This window comes from Myotis daubentonii, chromosome 6 (genome assembly GCF_963259705.1).
Source record: "Myotis daubentonii chromosome 6, mMyoDau2.1, whole genome shotgun sequence".
NCBI lineage: Eukaryota > Metazoa > Chordata > Mammalia > Chiroptera > Vespertilionidae > Myotis > Myotis daubentonii.
Genome location: NC_081845.1, coordinates 20,463,303 through 20,480,170, shown reverse-complemented (window position 1 = coordinate 20,480,170; position 16,868 = coordinate 20,463,303). Strand labels below are relative to the sequence as shown.

The following is a 16,868-nucleotide window of genomic DNA, read 5'->3' as shown; positions in this document are numbered from 1 at the left end:
TCTCTCCTACCTCAGGCTCCTTAATTTAGAGTTGGGAGTTCATTTTGCCACATGAGTAACATTCACAGGTTCCAGATTGTGGACATGGGCGTTTTTAGAGGCCTTTATTCATGCTACCATGGGGATATACTTGGGTTTGGGATGGGGACAAGGTGAAGATTGGAAAGTTCTTAGATGATACTTTCAGATAGTAATATTACATATATATGTTGAATGCTCACTAAGAGCATCAACTCATTTCATATATATCAGCTGAGGAGTGGGGTTGGCACTTCATTGCAACACACCAGTAGTTCTCAGCACCTCTGCTGGGTCAGCGCCCAAGGCCCATGACCAGAAAGTAGGAATCCGGTGCAAATCCTGGTCCTCTGGCTCCAACATCCATGAGTCACCAGTCTACTCTACCATAGCTTCTGCCCCCTCATTTGAAAAGCAAACTGCTGCAGGGATAGTGACAGGCAAAGCGATCTTCATCCCAGGGCACCAAGAGCCCTTCACCCTTAGAGGTAGCACTTGATGTTCTTACTCATCTAATTTCATGGTTGAAGAATCTGAAGTCTTGAAATTAAGAAATTAGTTGAAATGGAATAAATTAAAATTGAGAGATTACGTGATTTACTCAAGGCTACACAGTGGCAGCAGTAAAGCCATTGGGGCATATTGTGCTCTTCTCACCAACTTGCAGACTCAGAACACTCACTCAGCTCTGCCACTTCTCAATGGCACACCTCATGTTATGGGCTGAATTGTATCCCCACAGAGGTCTATGTTGAAGTCTTCGCCCCTGTACCTCAGAATATAATATATTTGGAGATAGGTAGGGTCTTTAAAAATGGTGATTAAGGTGAAAAGAAGCCTATAGGATGGGGCCCTATTCTAACACGACTGGTGTCCTCCTAAGAAGGAAGGGGACACCAGAGAAACCGATGCACAAAGGGAAGGCTGTGTGGGAACACGGAAGGTAGCCATCCACAAGCCTAAGAGAGGCCTCAGGAGAAATCAAACACCTTGATCTTAGAATCTAGCCTGCAGATCTGTAAGAAAATAAATTTCTATTGTTTAAGCCACCCAGTCTGTGGTATTTTGTTATGGTAGCCCTAACCAACCAACACAGCCCAAGATAGGCCACAAGCCTTAGAAACTCTTTGGCCTGGCAGAAGTCAGCCCATGATTCAAATTCCTGAGGTTTCCCACAAGAAGAAATGGGGTTTCTGAACAATTTTCACTATTTATAAAAGCCTAAGGGAAATGTACAAAATAGTCTAATTAAAATTCCAATACAGTAACACTAATGATATCATATTCATCTGAAGCTTTACTTATAGCATGTTCCTTTCATTAATTTAAAATGGGGTTACTTATCATTTAATAAACTTGATTTGTTTGGTAAAGGACTCCGGTTTGTTGATGGAGAGAGATTGAACAGGAATCACTGCTTTAAGCCCCAATTCTTTTATTTGGATCCTCTAAGACCCAAGCTGTTTAATCCTCTTCAAATTCTTAAAGCTCTTTCAGGGATGAACTGAGAAAATTATATGGCTTTAGTCATTTGTCACATCAGGGGTGTTGAGAGCCATTGTTTTGAAATCTGTATCACTGACATTTGGTAGATACTGTAATATATATCTGGTTATTTTTCTGAGAGTTGATGAAATTTTAAGTGAAAATGATCCTAAGTGTATTAGTTAGGATTCTCCAGAGAAACTGATATAGATAGAAAGAGAATAGATGATAGATAGATGGATAGATAGATAGATAATTATTATAAGAGATTGGCTCATGTGATTGTGGAGGCCAAGAGGTTCCACAGCCTGCCATCTGAAAGCTGGAAGCCCAGGAAAGCAGGTGTATAATTCCAATCCAAACCTGAAGGTCTGAGAGCCAGGGGAGCCAATGGTGTACACCTGAGTCCAAGGGCAGGAGTAGATGAATGTCCCAGGTCATGCATAAATTTGCCCTTTTTCTCCCTTTTTGTTCTATTCAGTCCCTCAACAGATTGTATGACGTTGACTGGAATTGGTAAGGACAAGCTTCTTTACTCATTCACTGATTCAAATGCTAGTCTCTTCCGGAAACACAACTCGCAATGTGGGCATCCCTTAGCTCAGTCAAGATGACACATAAAATTAACCATCACACCAAGGGAACAAAATACGAAAACAGCCTAATTAAATAGGCGAATGGAACTAGGCTCTCTAATCTAACAGAGGCAAAATAAAAAAGCCACAGCAACCAATACATGCACAAGAGTATCAACAACCTTCTGTAGAATATGTCTGAAATTTTGAAAAACAATACTTTAAGCAGAAATTTATTTTATTTAAAAAAATTAAAGCAAATGTATGAAGAACACAAATTTCTATTAAGAACAGAAGTTTATTAAATGTTTTATAGTAAAATATTGAGCCCACTCTATTACAATACACAGGTTTGATGTTCTAACAAGTAATACTGTACTTCAAGTTCATGATGTAACTGCGGGAACCTGCAAAGGTATCTTCCTTCTCTTCTTCCACAACTGCAAATCTGATATTCAGAAATGTTTAGGCATTGGGGAAAACTTGTCAAGTTTTCTGAGTATTCCACTAACCAGTTCTTAAAATTATATATTACTTTATTGGAAAACATGAAAATTTTCTGGTGGAAACACCCATTTTAATATTTATTATCTTCAATAACTGAGAACCACAATCCCCAAAATGTATTATACCATAAGAAAGTCTTTGGAGTCATCATAAGGCTTTCCAGCACAAGATAAATTTCAAGGCAATTTATCAAGGACTATATTTTCTTAAACCACCAAGCTAGTGATATGTGAAGATAAAAATAAATGTCAAGGTTAGCTGATTATTTTCCAAATAATAGGATCTTAAAAATATTGGGGAGAAATAAGGATGTGAGAATGAGTGGATACTAGATGATAATAGAGATGATTAGTAAAAGGTACTGAAACTAGTTAACATTAACTAGCATATAATATATTTTCATTCATTACTCAACATTCTCTTCGTGTATATTATTATTTTAAGGTAGCATTACTAAAAACTTAATTGGTCCATTCATTTTTCAAGCCGGTTGCAAAGAAATTTCAATTCTGGATATCTAAAGACATAGCTAATAACATTTTCTATCATCTACCACTAAAACTACCTCACATTCTCAGCCATGGCTCTTGAATACATGGTTTCTTGATAAAATATCACTAAAATAGAACTGATGTTGAAAAAATACCTACCTACCAACTTAACCAATTCATATCCATTAGCTCACACAGAATTAAAACAATTCATATCATTTGGCTCTCACAGAAGCTGGATCTTTTTCCTTTTAAATAGTCTAATCAATCCTGCATAAAAGCAATTATTCAGAAAAGCACACCTAAGATTTGCACTCCTACTCATTTACAAGTATACTATATTGAGGTTTGGGCCTGAAATTGGTACTTCTAGCCCACACTTTGGTTCCCTACCTTTTCCAAACTGGACACTTTATTCTATGAATATGACCGTCAACGAGAACATGAAAGTAAAGAAAATAAACTTTAATTCAGATCATGCTTTCAAAGGAATGGAAAAAATAAAATCATATATGATAACATAGAGTACTACAGTCTTAGTAACCCAAACATGTAACTATCTCCATTGCAGAATTAAGCAGCCAGGTCAAATACACTACAAACCATTTGATTAAAAATGCTTATCGCCAATGCTTTAACAAGGAAACACTGATGAAAATAGTTTTAAAATATACAGCCTTGTAAAATTATATGTTTTTTAACATCAAAACCTTGTTTCAGAAGTTCCCCGCTTTAGGTTGTTACTCAAAAACTCATCATGTTCAAAACTCAAGTTATTGTGAGATCTTGAGATCATAAGCAGCTTCTCCTTGTTGGTAAAGTCCTTTTTGATTGCAGTTGGGGGCACAAGCAACCTCTCCATCGGGTCCTCTTTGTTCTCCAGTTTCATATATCCTTTGCTGTTGCTTCGATCCAACCGAGGCCAACTTGGATGTTTCCGTTGTTCTGCCTGAACAGTTAGGGTGGAGCAACCTCGGTCTAAGTCTAAGGATTTTGAATGTGATGAGAGCACATGCAAGGATGTGTTGGACCCAAACTGTCTTCTAGCAGCCCCAGGAGACAAGAGCTGGCCAGCCCCAGGTCCAAGGGCCACAGAGGACTTGTACTGACTAGACAATGACTCCCCAATGGAATTATTCCGAGGGAGCATCATGCTGACCGGCTGGAAGGACTCATTGGCATTGGGCAAAGGGACCACAAGGGAATCCATAGACATATTCCTCGACCGACTTTTGAGGTTCTCAGCATCCTCGGTGATGTTATCTATACTGGGCTCATCAATAACACAGTTATTAAGTTTGATCACAGGCAATGTAAAAGCACTGATGGATGACGACACAATTGACTTGGTTTCACATTTCTTAGAGCCACCCGTCTTATCATCAGTTGTCTTGGAAGGAGATGGATACAGGCCAAAGACAGAGACAGAGCTGTCAGAGAGCAAAGGTGGCATAAGATGCCCCAAACTCTTATTTTCATTTAGCGCAAGCTCATCCTCTTCGACAGAGCTGTCCATCCGAAAACTGCTCCTAAAACCTGAGAAAGAGGAAATGGTATTCGCTGCCAGTCTCGAGGCACAGGAGCTCCCATTCTGTTTGACTTCAGTTTCTCCTAGCAGACCGGTGTAGATGCCATTCATATGCTTTTGCTCCTTGATTCTTAGCGTGTGGATGTCGATGACTGTGGAATAGATGTCCCTCATGTGTATGATTTTGGTTTCTTTGTCACGGTTCTCATGAAGAATGGCATTAGCACAAATGAAAATGAAAATGCCAATCCCCATGGTGAAGGGGCCAAGCATTTTCATCTTATCAGAATGTAAATGCTGCTCAAAGAAGCGAACCACCACGCCACTTTGGTTCCGAATGACCTGAGTTGCGTTTGTGGACAATGTGGTCTCAGCGTCAATAAAATGTTCTTTTTGGGGCCAATATCCAAGGACTGCCATCGCAATTCCAACAATGGAGATAAGCACTCCTAAAATGAGGAAGAAACCAGAGGGGGAATAAAGCCGGATTTTGCCTCGAACAACCACGACATCAGCCCTTGGCCGACGCCTGACTGGTTTCTTCTCTTGGGCAGCAGGTGAGGGGCTGAGGCTGACATGATGCTGTGATCGGGCAGAGTCTTGCCTTTTCAAGGCGGCCAGGCCGGTTATCACTCCACCAGTCGCTATCATAGCTCCGTCTTTTATTCTGAAAGGAAGGGAAAAAGATAATGATCTCACCATGTTTAGGGGTATGCTCATCAATTCAACCATTGTTTGTATATTTTTGTTATTTCATACAATGGAATGGGGCAGAAGAATAGCTTTTTAATTGGCATAATTTGGGTAGAAGTTTTATTATTGACTACAGTAAAATCCTGGAGATTTCCTTTTTTGGCTGAATTAGTGTTTTTATTATTAATGAAATGTAAGCTCAACGTATATATTACTTCAATAATTTTACTACTTATCATATAAAATAGTTCCCTGGCGATATCCTAAGTTTCTCTGCCACACACACACACACACACACACACACACACACACACTATCCTCATTATCTGTGTTATTTTACAGAAATGGAAAAATCCAGAATACTTAATAAAACAAACCCTAGACTTAAAAGAAGAATAAGCCCCACTCTTGTGAAAGCACCAAAGAACTCTTAAACTCCAACATTCAATTTCTCAATTCTCATCTTCCTTACTTCTCTATTTCCATGGATATTACTGACCCCGCCTTTCTTGAAATTCTTGTTCAGGTTTTTATGATCCCAAGTCTTCTGGCTCTTCCCTGACCTCATATTCCAATTTTGGATCATCTTCCCTCATTTAAAAGTAGACCATCATTCCCTAAGGGCCCTGTCCTTGGCCATCTTCTCTTTATACTCTCCCTTGGCATTCATATCTGCTCCTACACCTTCTACCATTTCCTCTATGCTAATGATTCCCAAGTCTCTATTTCAAACCATAGCCTGGGTTTCAGTTCCACATTTCCAACTCCCCAGTGGGGAACACATACACATTCATGCACCACTAGCAAAGCTGAACTCACCTCCTACCAGCACTACTTAACTTTTTTAATGGTGTCAGTTCTCAGGCTTGACTCCTTACAGTCATTTTTAACTTATCCCTTTCTTCTTCCTCACATCTTCCAATCAGGTTGTAAATCCCAGAAATTCTCACTCCACGCTCTCTCTCAATTCTACCCCTCCATTCCAGCCTACTCTTCCCACCCCAGAGAAGCTCTTACTAACTCTTGGTACTAGGCCAGAGTAATAACCTCTTAGCTGCTCTTCCAAACTCCAACTTCTCTTTCTCCACAATCACGCTTACACACTGAGGGCAGATTAATTACCCTGAAACACAGCTCTGAAGTTGTTTAAAGAGTGGAATAATTGATAAAATATTCTCCACCACCTACCCAGGTTTAATCTGGGATTTCACACCCATGGAATTTAGCTTTATCTCCAATTGTTCCCTTTCATTTACATAAAACTAAAACCCAACTATACTCCATATTATACTGTTTCTGAGACTTTGTTAATAATGTTTCTCATTCATCTAGAATTTCTTCCTACTCCCCCCAACTCCACATATTGGCGTCTAGCTAGTCATCAAAGCTCTTCTTTCCACTTTCTTTATAAAGCCTTCTCTGAATGACTCAGCAAATCCCACGTGAGCTCTCATTCCTCAGAGCATTTCAGCAAGTTTTCTATGGCACTCACGGTATAATGTCAGTTCTTCCATGTCTTGTGGTCAAACATCAAATTTAATTCACTTTTTTATCACCAGAAACATTCACTGTATGTAGTACTTGCATATAGCCAGTATTCAAAACCTATGTGCTAAAATGCTCAATAAGGGAGTAATTCTTCCCCTGAGATTTGCTGAGTGGCCATAATGTTAGTATACTAAATTTCCTAGTTAAAAAAACAGAAAATCGAAGCCAAAACAAATAGCAACGTTTTGTGAATTGGTAAATATTTGTCATTATTTGCAATGACTAGTTCTCAAGCTGCCAAATCTGGCTGGTAGGATACGGAGGATATTTTAAGACCCACACGGTCTCTGGCGAATTTCTGAGAGGGTTTCTTCACAGCATCAAATCTTGTCTTGCAAAATCAAGCGATCCTTTTGAATTTCTATTTATGATTTCTGTTGTGTTTAAATATCAGCGTTGCGGATGGTATCTACAGTTTTAGCTAGTTGAACAAGCTGGTTAGTAAATCCAGCCTGAGTTGGAGTTATAACTAGGATTAAAATAGATTAATGGTCGAATACCAAACTATATTGTAACCCATAGCTCTAGTCTATTAAATTTATCAAAGTATACATATTATAGTTTAAAACTTCTGCCAAACCTTGGCTAAAACAAAACTTTGTGTCAGTTTATGTTTTCTTAAATCAAAACAGTTATAAATGTTTGAATAAAACATTTAGATTAGATAGTGGCCATCTAACTCAGTTACTCCTATATGACAGGATAAGGATTTACTCTGAAATCCTTCAGAATAGAATGAAAACAAGGGCAAAAGGCTTTCATCTGGTTTAAAAATAACCATCATGAGTTATCATTCCACACAGATTCTTAATCCTCCCCCCTCCCCCTTGTTAAAACATTTTCTGCAGGCTGTGCCATTCTCCATTTCTGAGGCTGACCAAGGAAAGGGGGCTGAGAAAGAAAAATATATGTATTCTGAAAGATAGATGGGAATAGTAAGGTGGAAAAGAGTGATGAGGGACCGAGTTCCTTTGTGAGCAAGCAAAGCAGGTTAGACCAGACATGAAGAAGTAGCAAGGGCAGTTTAAGAGAATGAACGTTTATTAAAAATAAAAGGAGAGAAGATGCCTGGAGAAGTTTAGAAATAAAGGACTGAATTGGGGAAAATCAAAGCACACACAGCTTCTTCAGCCAGCCTACCCTGGCCGGGTCTGGGCAGGGGCACCCCACTCCCAGGATTAGCAAACTCGGGTGGAGGGGGCAGGTGGAGAGCCCTTGTCCTCTTAATTCCACTGGAGACAACTCAACACTAAGTGAACCTTTATTGTGATTCGGGCCCAGCCCTGAGGGGAAAGCCAAGGTGTGCAAACTCAGTCATCACTTCAAAGAGCTAGTATATCTACCTAAAGCAGAATGAGCTAACCCCTAGAACAGCGGTTCTCAACCTGTGGGTCGCAACCCCTTTGGAGGTCGAACGACCCTTTCACAGGGGTCGCCTAAGACCATCGGAAAACACATATATAATTACATATTGTTTTTGTGATTAATCACTATGCTTTAATTATATTCAATTTGTAACAATTAAATTGGGGGTCACCACAACATGAGGAACTGTATTAAAGGATCGCAGCATTAGGAAGGTTGAGAACCACTGCCCTTGAATGAGGGGGGCCTTTGAACAGGCTTCAGGCAGACAAAAGCATTAACACATGAAAATCAAGTGACTAGCCCTAACCGGTTTGGCTCAGTGGATAGAGCATCGGCCTGCGGACTCAGGGGTCCCGGGTTAGATTCCGGTCAAAGGCATGTACCTTGGCTGCGGGCACATCCCCAGTGGGGAGTGTGCAGGAGGCAGCTGATCGATGTTTCTCTCTCATCGATGTTTCTAACTCTCTATCCCTCTCCCTTCCTCTCTGTAAAAAATCAGTAAAATATATATTAAAAAAAAAATCAAGTGACTAGCATTTCAGGGAAGGTCAAGAGAAAGAATGCCTGGATACCAACCTCTGACCTGCCTTTAGCACACAGCTCAGCACTGAGGGAGGAAAACCAGGTAAGGCTGGAAAGGAAAGGAGGGCCAGGTCTTGGAAATTAGCAAGTGGCGCACCTAAATGCTTCAATTTTACACTCACATGCAACGGGGTTGGAGTAAGACACAAGTACTGTTGCCCTTAACTGAGGAAAATTAATCTCAATTTGTAGATGAAAGCAGTCATCCAGGACTGGTTTTGGGAAGTAGCCTGAGGATGCTAAGGACAGTTTTGCAGCAAGAAGCCTAGTGAAACCATGCAACCCAGAGGGAGGAGAAGCACAGGCCTCTGCTTCTTCAAACTGCAACGTCCACTTGGTCCATACTGTTCAGTATAAGCATAAAAGCGCCTAAATCTATCTTTTGGTTTGTGCTGCAAAGCCACATCCCACACATTTATCACTTGGGGAGGGAGGAGTGTTTGAGGGCAAAGGGACCAGGTTAACTACAATCTCCTTATTGTAACAAGTCAGCATTCTCCTCAGTTTTTATAATAACAATAATAGTAATGCTAGCTAACATACAAACACACAACTATGGCCAGGCACTGCTCTAAGCGCTTCAGGTATAAGCACCTGTTTAGTCGCACAATTCTGGAAGTGGATATAATCGTTATGATCTCTATTCTGCAGAGGAGAAAACTGAAGCTAAGTGAATTTAGTAACATACCCAGGGTCACACAGCTCAGGGTTGGCTCCAGCGCCTGTGCTCTTACAGAATTTGAAATGGGGATGGGCCTCCAAATTTGCTTTCCCTGTCAGTTTTGATTCCTGTTTCCATCAGAACAGCATATTTTAAAGAATGCTCTTTGGCCCTATCCAGTTTGGCTCAGTGGATAGAACGTCGGCCTGCGGACTGAAAGTCCCAGGTTCGATTCTGGTCAAGGGCATGTACCTTGGTTGCGGGCACATCCCCAGTTGGGGGTGTGCAGGAGGCAGCTGATTGATGGTTCTAACTCTCTATCCCTCTCAGCTTCCTCTCTGTAAAAAAAATCAATAAAATATATATATTTTTAAAAAGAATGATCTTTCTCTTTAAAACTGTGACATGGGCCAGCCAACTGCCATTTCTCAAATCACACTGACCACATGGGAAAAGCCATGGGGTGGAGATGAAGACCATCCTTGGGCAAGCAGCGGGCCTCTCACACCTGTTGAGATGCCCTTCAGCACGTGAAGGTGCAGGCTCAAAATTGACCACCCACCCCCACCTCCACACTCCTCCTCTTTGCTCTCCTCCATCCCTTACAGGGTGGGCCAAGACTTACAGTGAATTTCATTGTGTTAACTTGGGCAGAGTTTTTGCTTATCAGTCTTTGGATTAAAAGCTTCATCCAAACTTATGCAACTTGAAGCCCTGTGGCATTCACTAGAGACCTAGGTGGACATTGTTAACTTGCGCAGATATTCATTCAAGTAATTAGTAAAAACTGGTGTCTGCAAATGCAATAGATATAGGGCTCAAAATGTTTCCTGGCCCAAAGAATATAATGATCAGCAACTATCTTTTTGAGGAGGTCATTTGACTCGTTATAAATAAACCTAACTAGATGATCAGCCGCATTTGGTTTCCATATTTTCAATATTCTTATGATTTTATCAAAGGCCAAATGAAAAGATAGCTATGCATATATTCCTCTGTCGACAACCAAAAAAAAATTAGTTTGAATTAACTCTTGGCTACATATTAATCATCCTATTTTCCATTCCCAGTGTTCACAAAACAGCCACAATTTTGCTACCAAGATTACCAGCTTAAAATGTGCACAATAGCCCAACCAGTGAGGCTCAGTGGTTGAATCCAACCTATGAACCAGGAGGTCACGGTTCAATTCCTGATCAGGGCACATGCCCGGGATTGCAGGCTTGGTGCCCAGTAGGGGATGTGCAGGACGCAGCTGATCAGTGATTCTCTCTCATCATTAATGTTTCTATCTTCGTCTCACAAATCAATAAAAATATGTTTTAAAAAATTTGCACAACTTCTTCACTGTTCAAACCAGAGTCCTGCAGTGCTATCTTCAGGCCTTTACCATCCTACCCATTCATCACGGATCTCAGAACTTATCAGTAGGATTTCAATCTTGTTTGTTACCTTTCTCGGTGCAGATGTGAACTCCTGCACTCATTCAAGCCCTCTATTACAATCTACTCGCCTACCTTGGGCTCATCTTCCCTCTGGACCATGTTCATTCTACCCCTTTCGGCTGAAAGCTCTCTCCTTGACAGAAGATTTCTGCCCTGTGTGTCACGTGTTAACACTACATCATTCTGTCTAATCATCAGACTTGGTCTCTCCTATTCTTGCTCTGATAACAATTTTTAAAGCCTTATTGTTGTCGTCCTTTACACCCTTCTTACAAGCTTAAGGACATTCTGTAATTTGCTTTTCATGGCACTAATTTATACCATTTTTTAGTATTCACACTCTCATGGGAGTTGATTCCTGAACATGTAGGTCTTCTGATCACACTGCGAGCCTACTATACATCAGATATGGTTCCAGATGCACTCACATACTAATATCTGAGTTGATGATAAGTAAATAGGCTTGCATAGTTGAGAGACTTTTCAAATTTTTGAAGGAGACATTCCTTTTAGCCAATTAAGGACCAGGAATGTTGTCTAAGTTCCAACAATGAATTAGCACAGTGGTTCTCAACCTTCCTAATGCCGCGACCCTTTAATACAGTTCCTCATGTTGTGGTGACCCCCAGCCATAAAATTATTTTCGTTGTTACTTCATAACTGTAATTTTGCTACTGTTATGAATCGTAATGTAAATATCTGATATGCAGGATGTATTTTCATTGTTACAAATTGAACATAATTAAAGCATAGTGATTAATCACAAAAACAGTATGTAATTATATATGTGTTTTCCGATGGTCTTAGGTGACCCCTGTGAAAGGGTCATTCGACCCCCAAAGGGGTCACGACCCACAGGTTGAGAACCGCTGAATTAGCAGGAAGAACAGGATTGGTATTCATGATTTCAGGCGCCCAATGCAGTGTTCATTTTTGGTGAAATCTTTCTATTGTTTTTGTATGCTATCCCAATGCCTTGCAGAGTGCCTGGAATATAATAAATGCTCAGCAAGTTTATTGACTGTGCACTGGCTTAAGTATCATTGAAATGCACGAGACACTAGGGACACTGATTTCAAGGAGTCTAGAGTCCAATGGGAAAGCAAAGTGCACATTCATAATGAAATGAACTGATTGTATGATGGAGCCATGGGAACACTGAAGAATGTTCTTCCACATGATCTGGAGGTATCAGGGGAAGCTTCCAAGAAGCAGCAGTAGTTATCAAAGGCTTGGTACATCAGTAGGAGTTTGCCAGGCAGACAGACTCTCATTCATCCTTGTCCCTAATTCTTCCACTGGGGTCCTTGCCCCATGCTTTCTCTTTCTCTTTTCACCTAAAATGTGCCAATTATTTTAAATATATTAACAATGTCTTACTTACATGTTTGAATTTTTATTCTTATCTCAAAGCTTAAAAATTCGCCAGAATGTGAGGCTCTCTACCAAATGGAAGTAGAAATTAATCTATGCCTTTAGGACCAAACAAAAACATCATATAAAATTCCCATGTGGTATTCACAAATGTGACAGATGGAAATACTTTCTGTTCAAGCCAGAACAGTTTTAGGACTTTCTTCCCAATAGAGACATTTTAAACTTTTAGAATAGGATTTCTAGTTTATCTATCTTTACCAGAGTTCAAAGAGAAAATGCCTATAGTGACCAATAGTTCAATCATATTGAAGTTTAAAAGATAAGAAAGAATAGAAATCATTTTTTAATGTGTAGCATAATGGTTTTGCACATGGATATTGGAATCAGAGAAACAGAGTCACAACCTTGCTTCATCATTTGATAGCCATGCAACCTTAGCCAAGTTGTCTTAAACTCCTTAGCTAAGTTCTTCCATGTGTAGAATGGCAAAACACTCTTTAATACACAGTGCATCCCAACTTCTTGGAGCCTCAGTTTCTTCATCTGTAAAATGGGGACAGTAACAGTACCTATAGGGTTGTTGTAAAGCAAAGGAAATAATGAATGCACATCACAGTTTAGTGGTTGGGAACTAAGGTCTACATTAGTGACATCAGCTATGTCTGATTTTAAGGTCTTCTTAAGGACAAAATTAAAAATTAAGTAATATATATAAAATGCTTACAGTGTTGATTATACTAAGTTCTCAATAACTTAGCTAATACTATTAAACTCTTCATTGCTCACTATTAACTCTTTCATTGCTCAGCTAAGCAAACCAAAACTATATTTTAATAAATTAAATTTTAGTGATGGCTCACTGCATATGGAAAGGAAATTATGATTGAAAATTTGTCCTGGAATTTAGAGTCAAAAACTATCTGAATGGAGTCTGTGCATTTTAGTGGCAGAGCATGAATGGTTGCAAAGAAGAGTTTACATAAGAGAGAGACAGGTGGGGAATATATTATAGAAAGAATAAAGCCTGCCTTTCTTTTTAATTCATTCTATTTCTTCATACTTAAAGACTTGTAACAAAAAATAATAGCAATAATAAAAGCAAGGTAGGAAAACCCAAACCAGTCCATCTGATGTTTTTACTCATCTTAATGATGCCATTGAACCAAATGCATGAATAATCTGATCGATTCTGCAAGCCCCATTCTGTTTCCATAGGGACATTTGGGCATAAAACAGACTGAAAACAAAGAGGAATATGAGGGTTGGGGAGATGGGGACTAGAGAAGAAACCATAAGGGTGAAATAAAGTGAAAATGCACAAAATGGTAATTTTGTGACAAAAAGTTTAAGCTGTGATTTTATGTGCACTCTGAGGGCCTTTGCTGGTCTGTCTTGGAGAGAATGGTTGCTTAATATTCAGTATAGTACTACACTCACACGAAAGCTGGAATTAAAGGGAAGTATAGAATTTTTGATAATTAGCAGAATATAGTTAAGTCATTAAATATAAAATATCACTTATGGTCAAGTGCATCCTGAATGTGCAGAAAATGCCAGGAGTAGAGACTGCACTTGTATGTGCTCTTGGTTCCCGATGCCTTCCACACCTGTCACCCTCACAAACCACACAATATGGGCCCAAACCAATTATGAGCTGCGTAACAATGACATGGAACAATTGCTCTCCAGTGACTAAAATCTATGAAGTCCACAGAGCACAAAAGTCTCCAGGAGGCCAAATAACGGATCCATAATGAGCTATTAGAGAAAACCCCACTGAGACCCAGTGGGAGACGTTTTCCACAGGAACCTAAGAAATGAGAAGCCTATTTCCCCCAACGTAGAAATATGCTTCCTGCCCTCGACCCCAATTCTTCAAATTTGGACAAGCTTTTACAATGACTGCACCCTCTCTTTACACTGCACTTCCTGACAGGAAGTCAACTTGGAATTGGTGTAAGGAAGCTACCCCTAAAGAAGTCATATATTTACTAAATGCAGGAAATTAGCCAAGCTATCCCTGGATAGAGAGCTGAAGCATTTAAAATCACAAATTGGACTTTTCATACAGATCCCTCCTCTGCTGAACATACACAGGAACTTCACTTAGAGGTATGAAGACCATGTTTGTGGAGACAGCATTCGAAAGTAAGACTCTGCCAGGCTGGCACAGCTCAGTGGTTGAGCATCAACCTATGAACCAGGAGGTCATGGTTCTATTCCCAGTCAGGGCACATTCCTGGGTTGCAGGCTCAATTCCCAGTGTGGGGCGTGCAGGAGGCAGCCTACCAATGATTCTCTCCCATCTTTGATCTTTCTTTCTTTCTTTCTTTCTTTCTTTCTTTCTTTCTTTCTTTCTTTCTTTCTTTCTTTCTTTCTTTCTTTCTTCTTTCTTTCTTTCTTTCTTTCTTTCCTTCTTTCTCTCTCTCTCATCAATAAAAAATATTTTTTAAAAAAGAAAGTGAGACTCTAATACGTACTAACAGTCTTTCCAGTGATTTTAAATACCCAGAAAATCCAAACATACTGTTGACAGTCATATAGGAGAAGGGGGAAAGATGGAGGGCAGTAGTAAGTTTCAATTCCTGCTGCTCTACTTTCTATCAAAAATCTTGTATAAGTCTATTAGTTTCTCATGTTACCCAGCTGTGCCAACACTGTTAAGGATGCAAAAGATATTTCTTCTCTACTCCAAGTAAGGAATCATCTCTCACCAGAGCAAAAACACCATTTAAATTAGTAATGAGCTGTGTTATGTTTTAATCCATAGTAACATACATCAAATTTATTGTAAAGTTTTCCAAAGATGGTAGCTTAAAGCTACTATTAGAATTTTTTAAAACCCTAGAAAAACATAAGAAAATTGTTCAAACTACATCATTTCCACTGGAGCATTTTACTTTTTATTTTTCCCTGTAAGTAAAATCTGAGAAGTACTCATTTTTTAAAATTAATTTTATTTTTCCCATCACCATTTATCCTCCTCTATGCCTATGAACATTTTATGTTGCCTATGAGCTCTAGAATTTGATTGTTTTAAATCTTGTTAGTAATTCTATTGGGATCATGCCAAATCTGTACATAAACACATGAGAACTGACATTGTTACACCACTGCAGCATTTTATCTAAAAATTTTATTTTATGTCAGTTTTTAAAAACAAGATCTTTCTCATTTCTTACTTTTTGTTACCTGGGTATCTTCTCACTGGGTTTCTACTGTGTTTTCTTTTACTAGCATTTCTATCTTTAAATGGTTGTTTGGATGTAGGAGGGCTATTGATTTTTGTGCATTAATTTTGTACTAAGTTACTTTACTGAACTTGATCAATGTTTTTTACATTTTTTTCCAGTTCATTCTCTTAGGTGTTCTAGAAATACAATTGTATCATCCAGCTATAATACTATTCTCTTCCCCAATTTGAAATCTGCAATTGCTATTTTTCAATCCAGGTGATAGATGTTGAACAAAGGTGAACAAGTAAGCAAACCAGACATCCCTGCCTCTCTCCTAGTGTAACTGGCGTGCCTACTGTTTCACCACTGAAGATGGACCAAGCAGTGCTGCTGTACTTAGGGTTGTTACCTGGAATTCCAGGAGACAAAATTAATTGATTCAGAGCTGCTCCCGGAGAGGAAGACCAGGAAAGGAAAGGAAGGAGCAGGTGAAGGGCAAAGGTGGGGGATAAAGTGGAGGAAGAAAAGGAGAAACATGTCCCGGGGGAGAAAGTGAGGGATTACTATTGCAAACATTAACTATCTGAAATGACGACTAACTCCTACATATTTTCTGTAAGGTCCTTACTTCTTTCCATCTCTTTTTTAGAAGCATTTATATAAGGACAGGAATTATCTCCTGGGATTGCTGGGACTACTGAATCATCTACCAAATCCTGACTCTAAAGATGTAACCTGAAAAGGAAGAATTGAGAATCGTAAACTGCATAAGTTATCAGAAGTATAAAAAAAGACAGGGAAGAATGCTTAGCAGTAAAAAACGGTTTCAAGGGAGGCCTAACCTAACAACAGAGGACAACACCATGTCTCCGAAACACCATATGCAGGTGACCACTTTTCACTAGGGGAGGGTATTTTGGGGTCATGCCTGAGATATTTTTAGCTTCAAATACCTGTTATGCTTTATTATGGTTTGCTTCACTGGTTATTTCCTGTGAGAGATCACAATCCCAAAGAAAAATGGACCAAAGACGTTAATAGCCAATTCACAGAAGAAAAATACAACTGTCCAGTTAACAAATGAAAAGAGCAACTCAATAGTATGCAAAGAAATGCAAATTAAAGCAATTTCAAAAGTGAAAATATGGCTTCACTTACTAATTGACAAAAACAACAAAAAAATGGGATTGATTATGCCCATTACTAGGGAGGTATAAGGAAATAACTCTAATAAGCTGTCAATGAGAGGATGAAATGGTACTTTTTAAAAGTTAATTTGGGAATGACTTTTGCAAGTTTAAATGCCCATCCTCCTCCATCTCACTTCTGTGAACCAGCCTTTCAAAAGACTTGTAGACGTAGACACGCATACATAAAAGTACACATTTCACGCTGCAGTCATAGCAACAACTTG

The 16,868-nt window shown here is 39.3% G+C and overlaps 1 protein-coding gene across 1 annotated transcript in view; it reads right to left on the bottom strand.

Annotated features, from left to right (window-relative positions):
* Positions 1–2,362: 2,362 nt before the first annotated feature.
* TMEM200A (transmembrane protein 200A) overlaps positions 2,363–16,868 on the bottom strand; it is a 64,187-nt gene continuing 49,681 nt past the window's right edge. Inside the window, exon 2 of the mRNA XM_059700309.1 lies at positions 2,363–5,271. Within this exon, the coding sequence (XP_059556292.1) occupies positions 3,780–5,255 (1,476 nt within the window). The 5' untranslated portion in view covers positions 5,256–5,271 and the 3' untranslated portion in view covers positions 2,363–3,779. The remainder of the gene's footprint in view (positions 5,272–16,868) is intronic.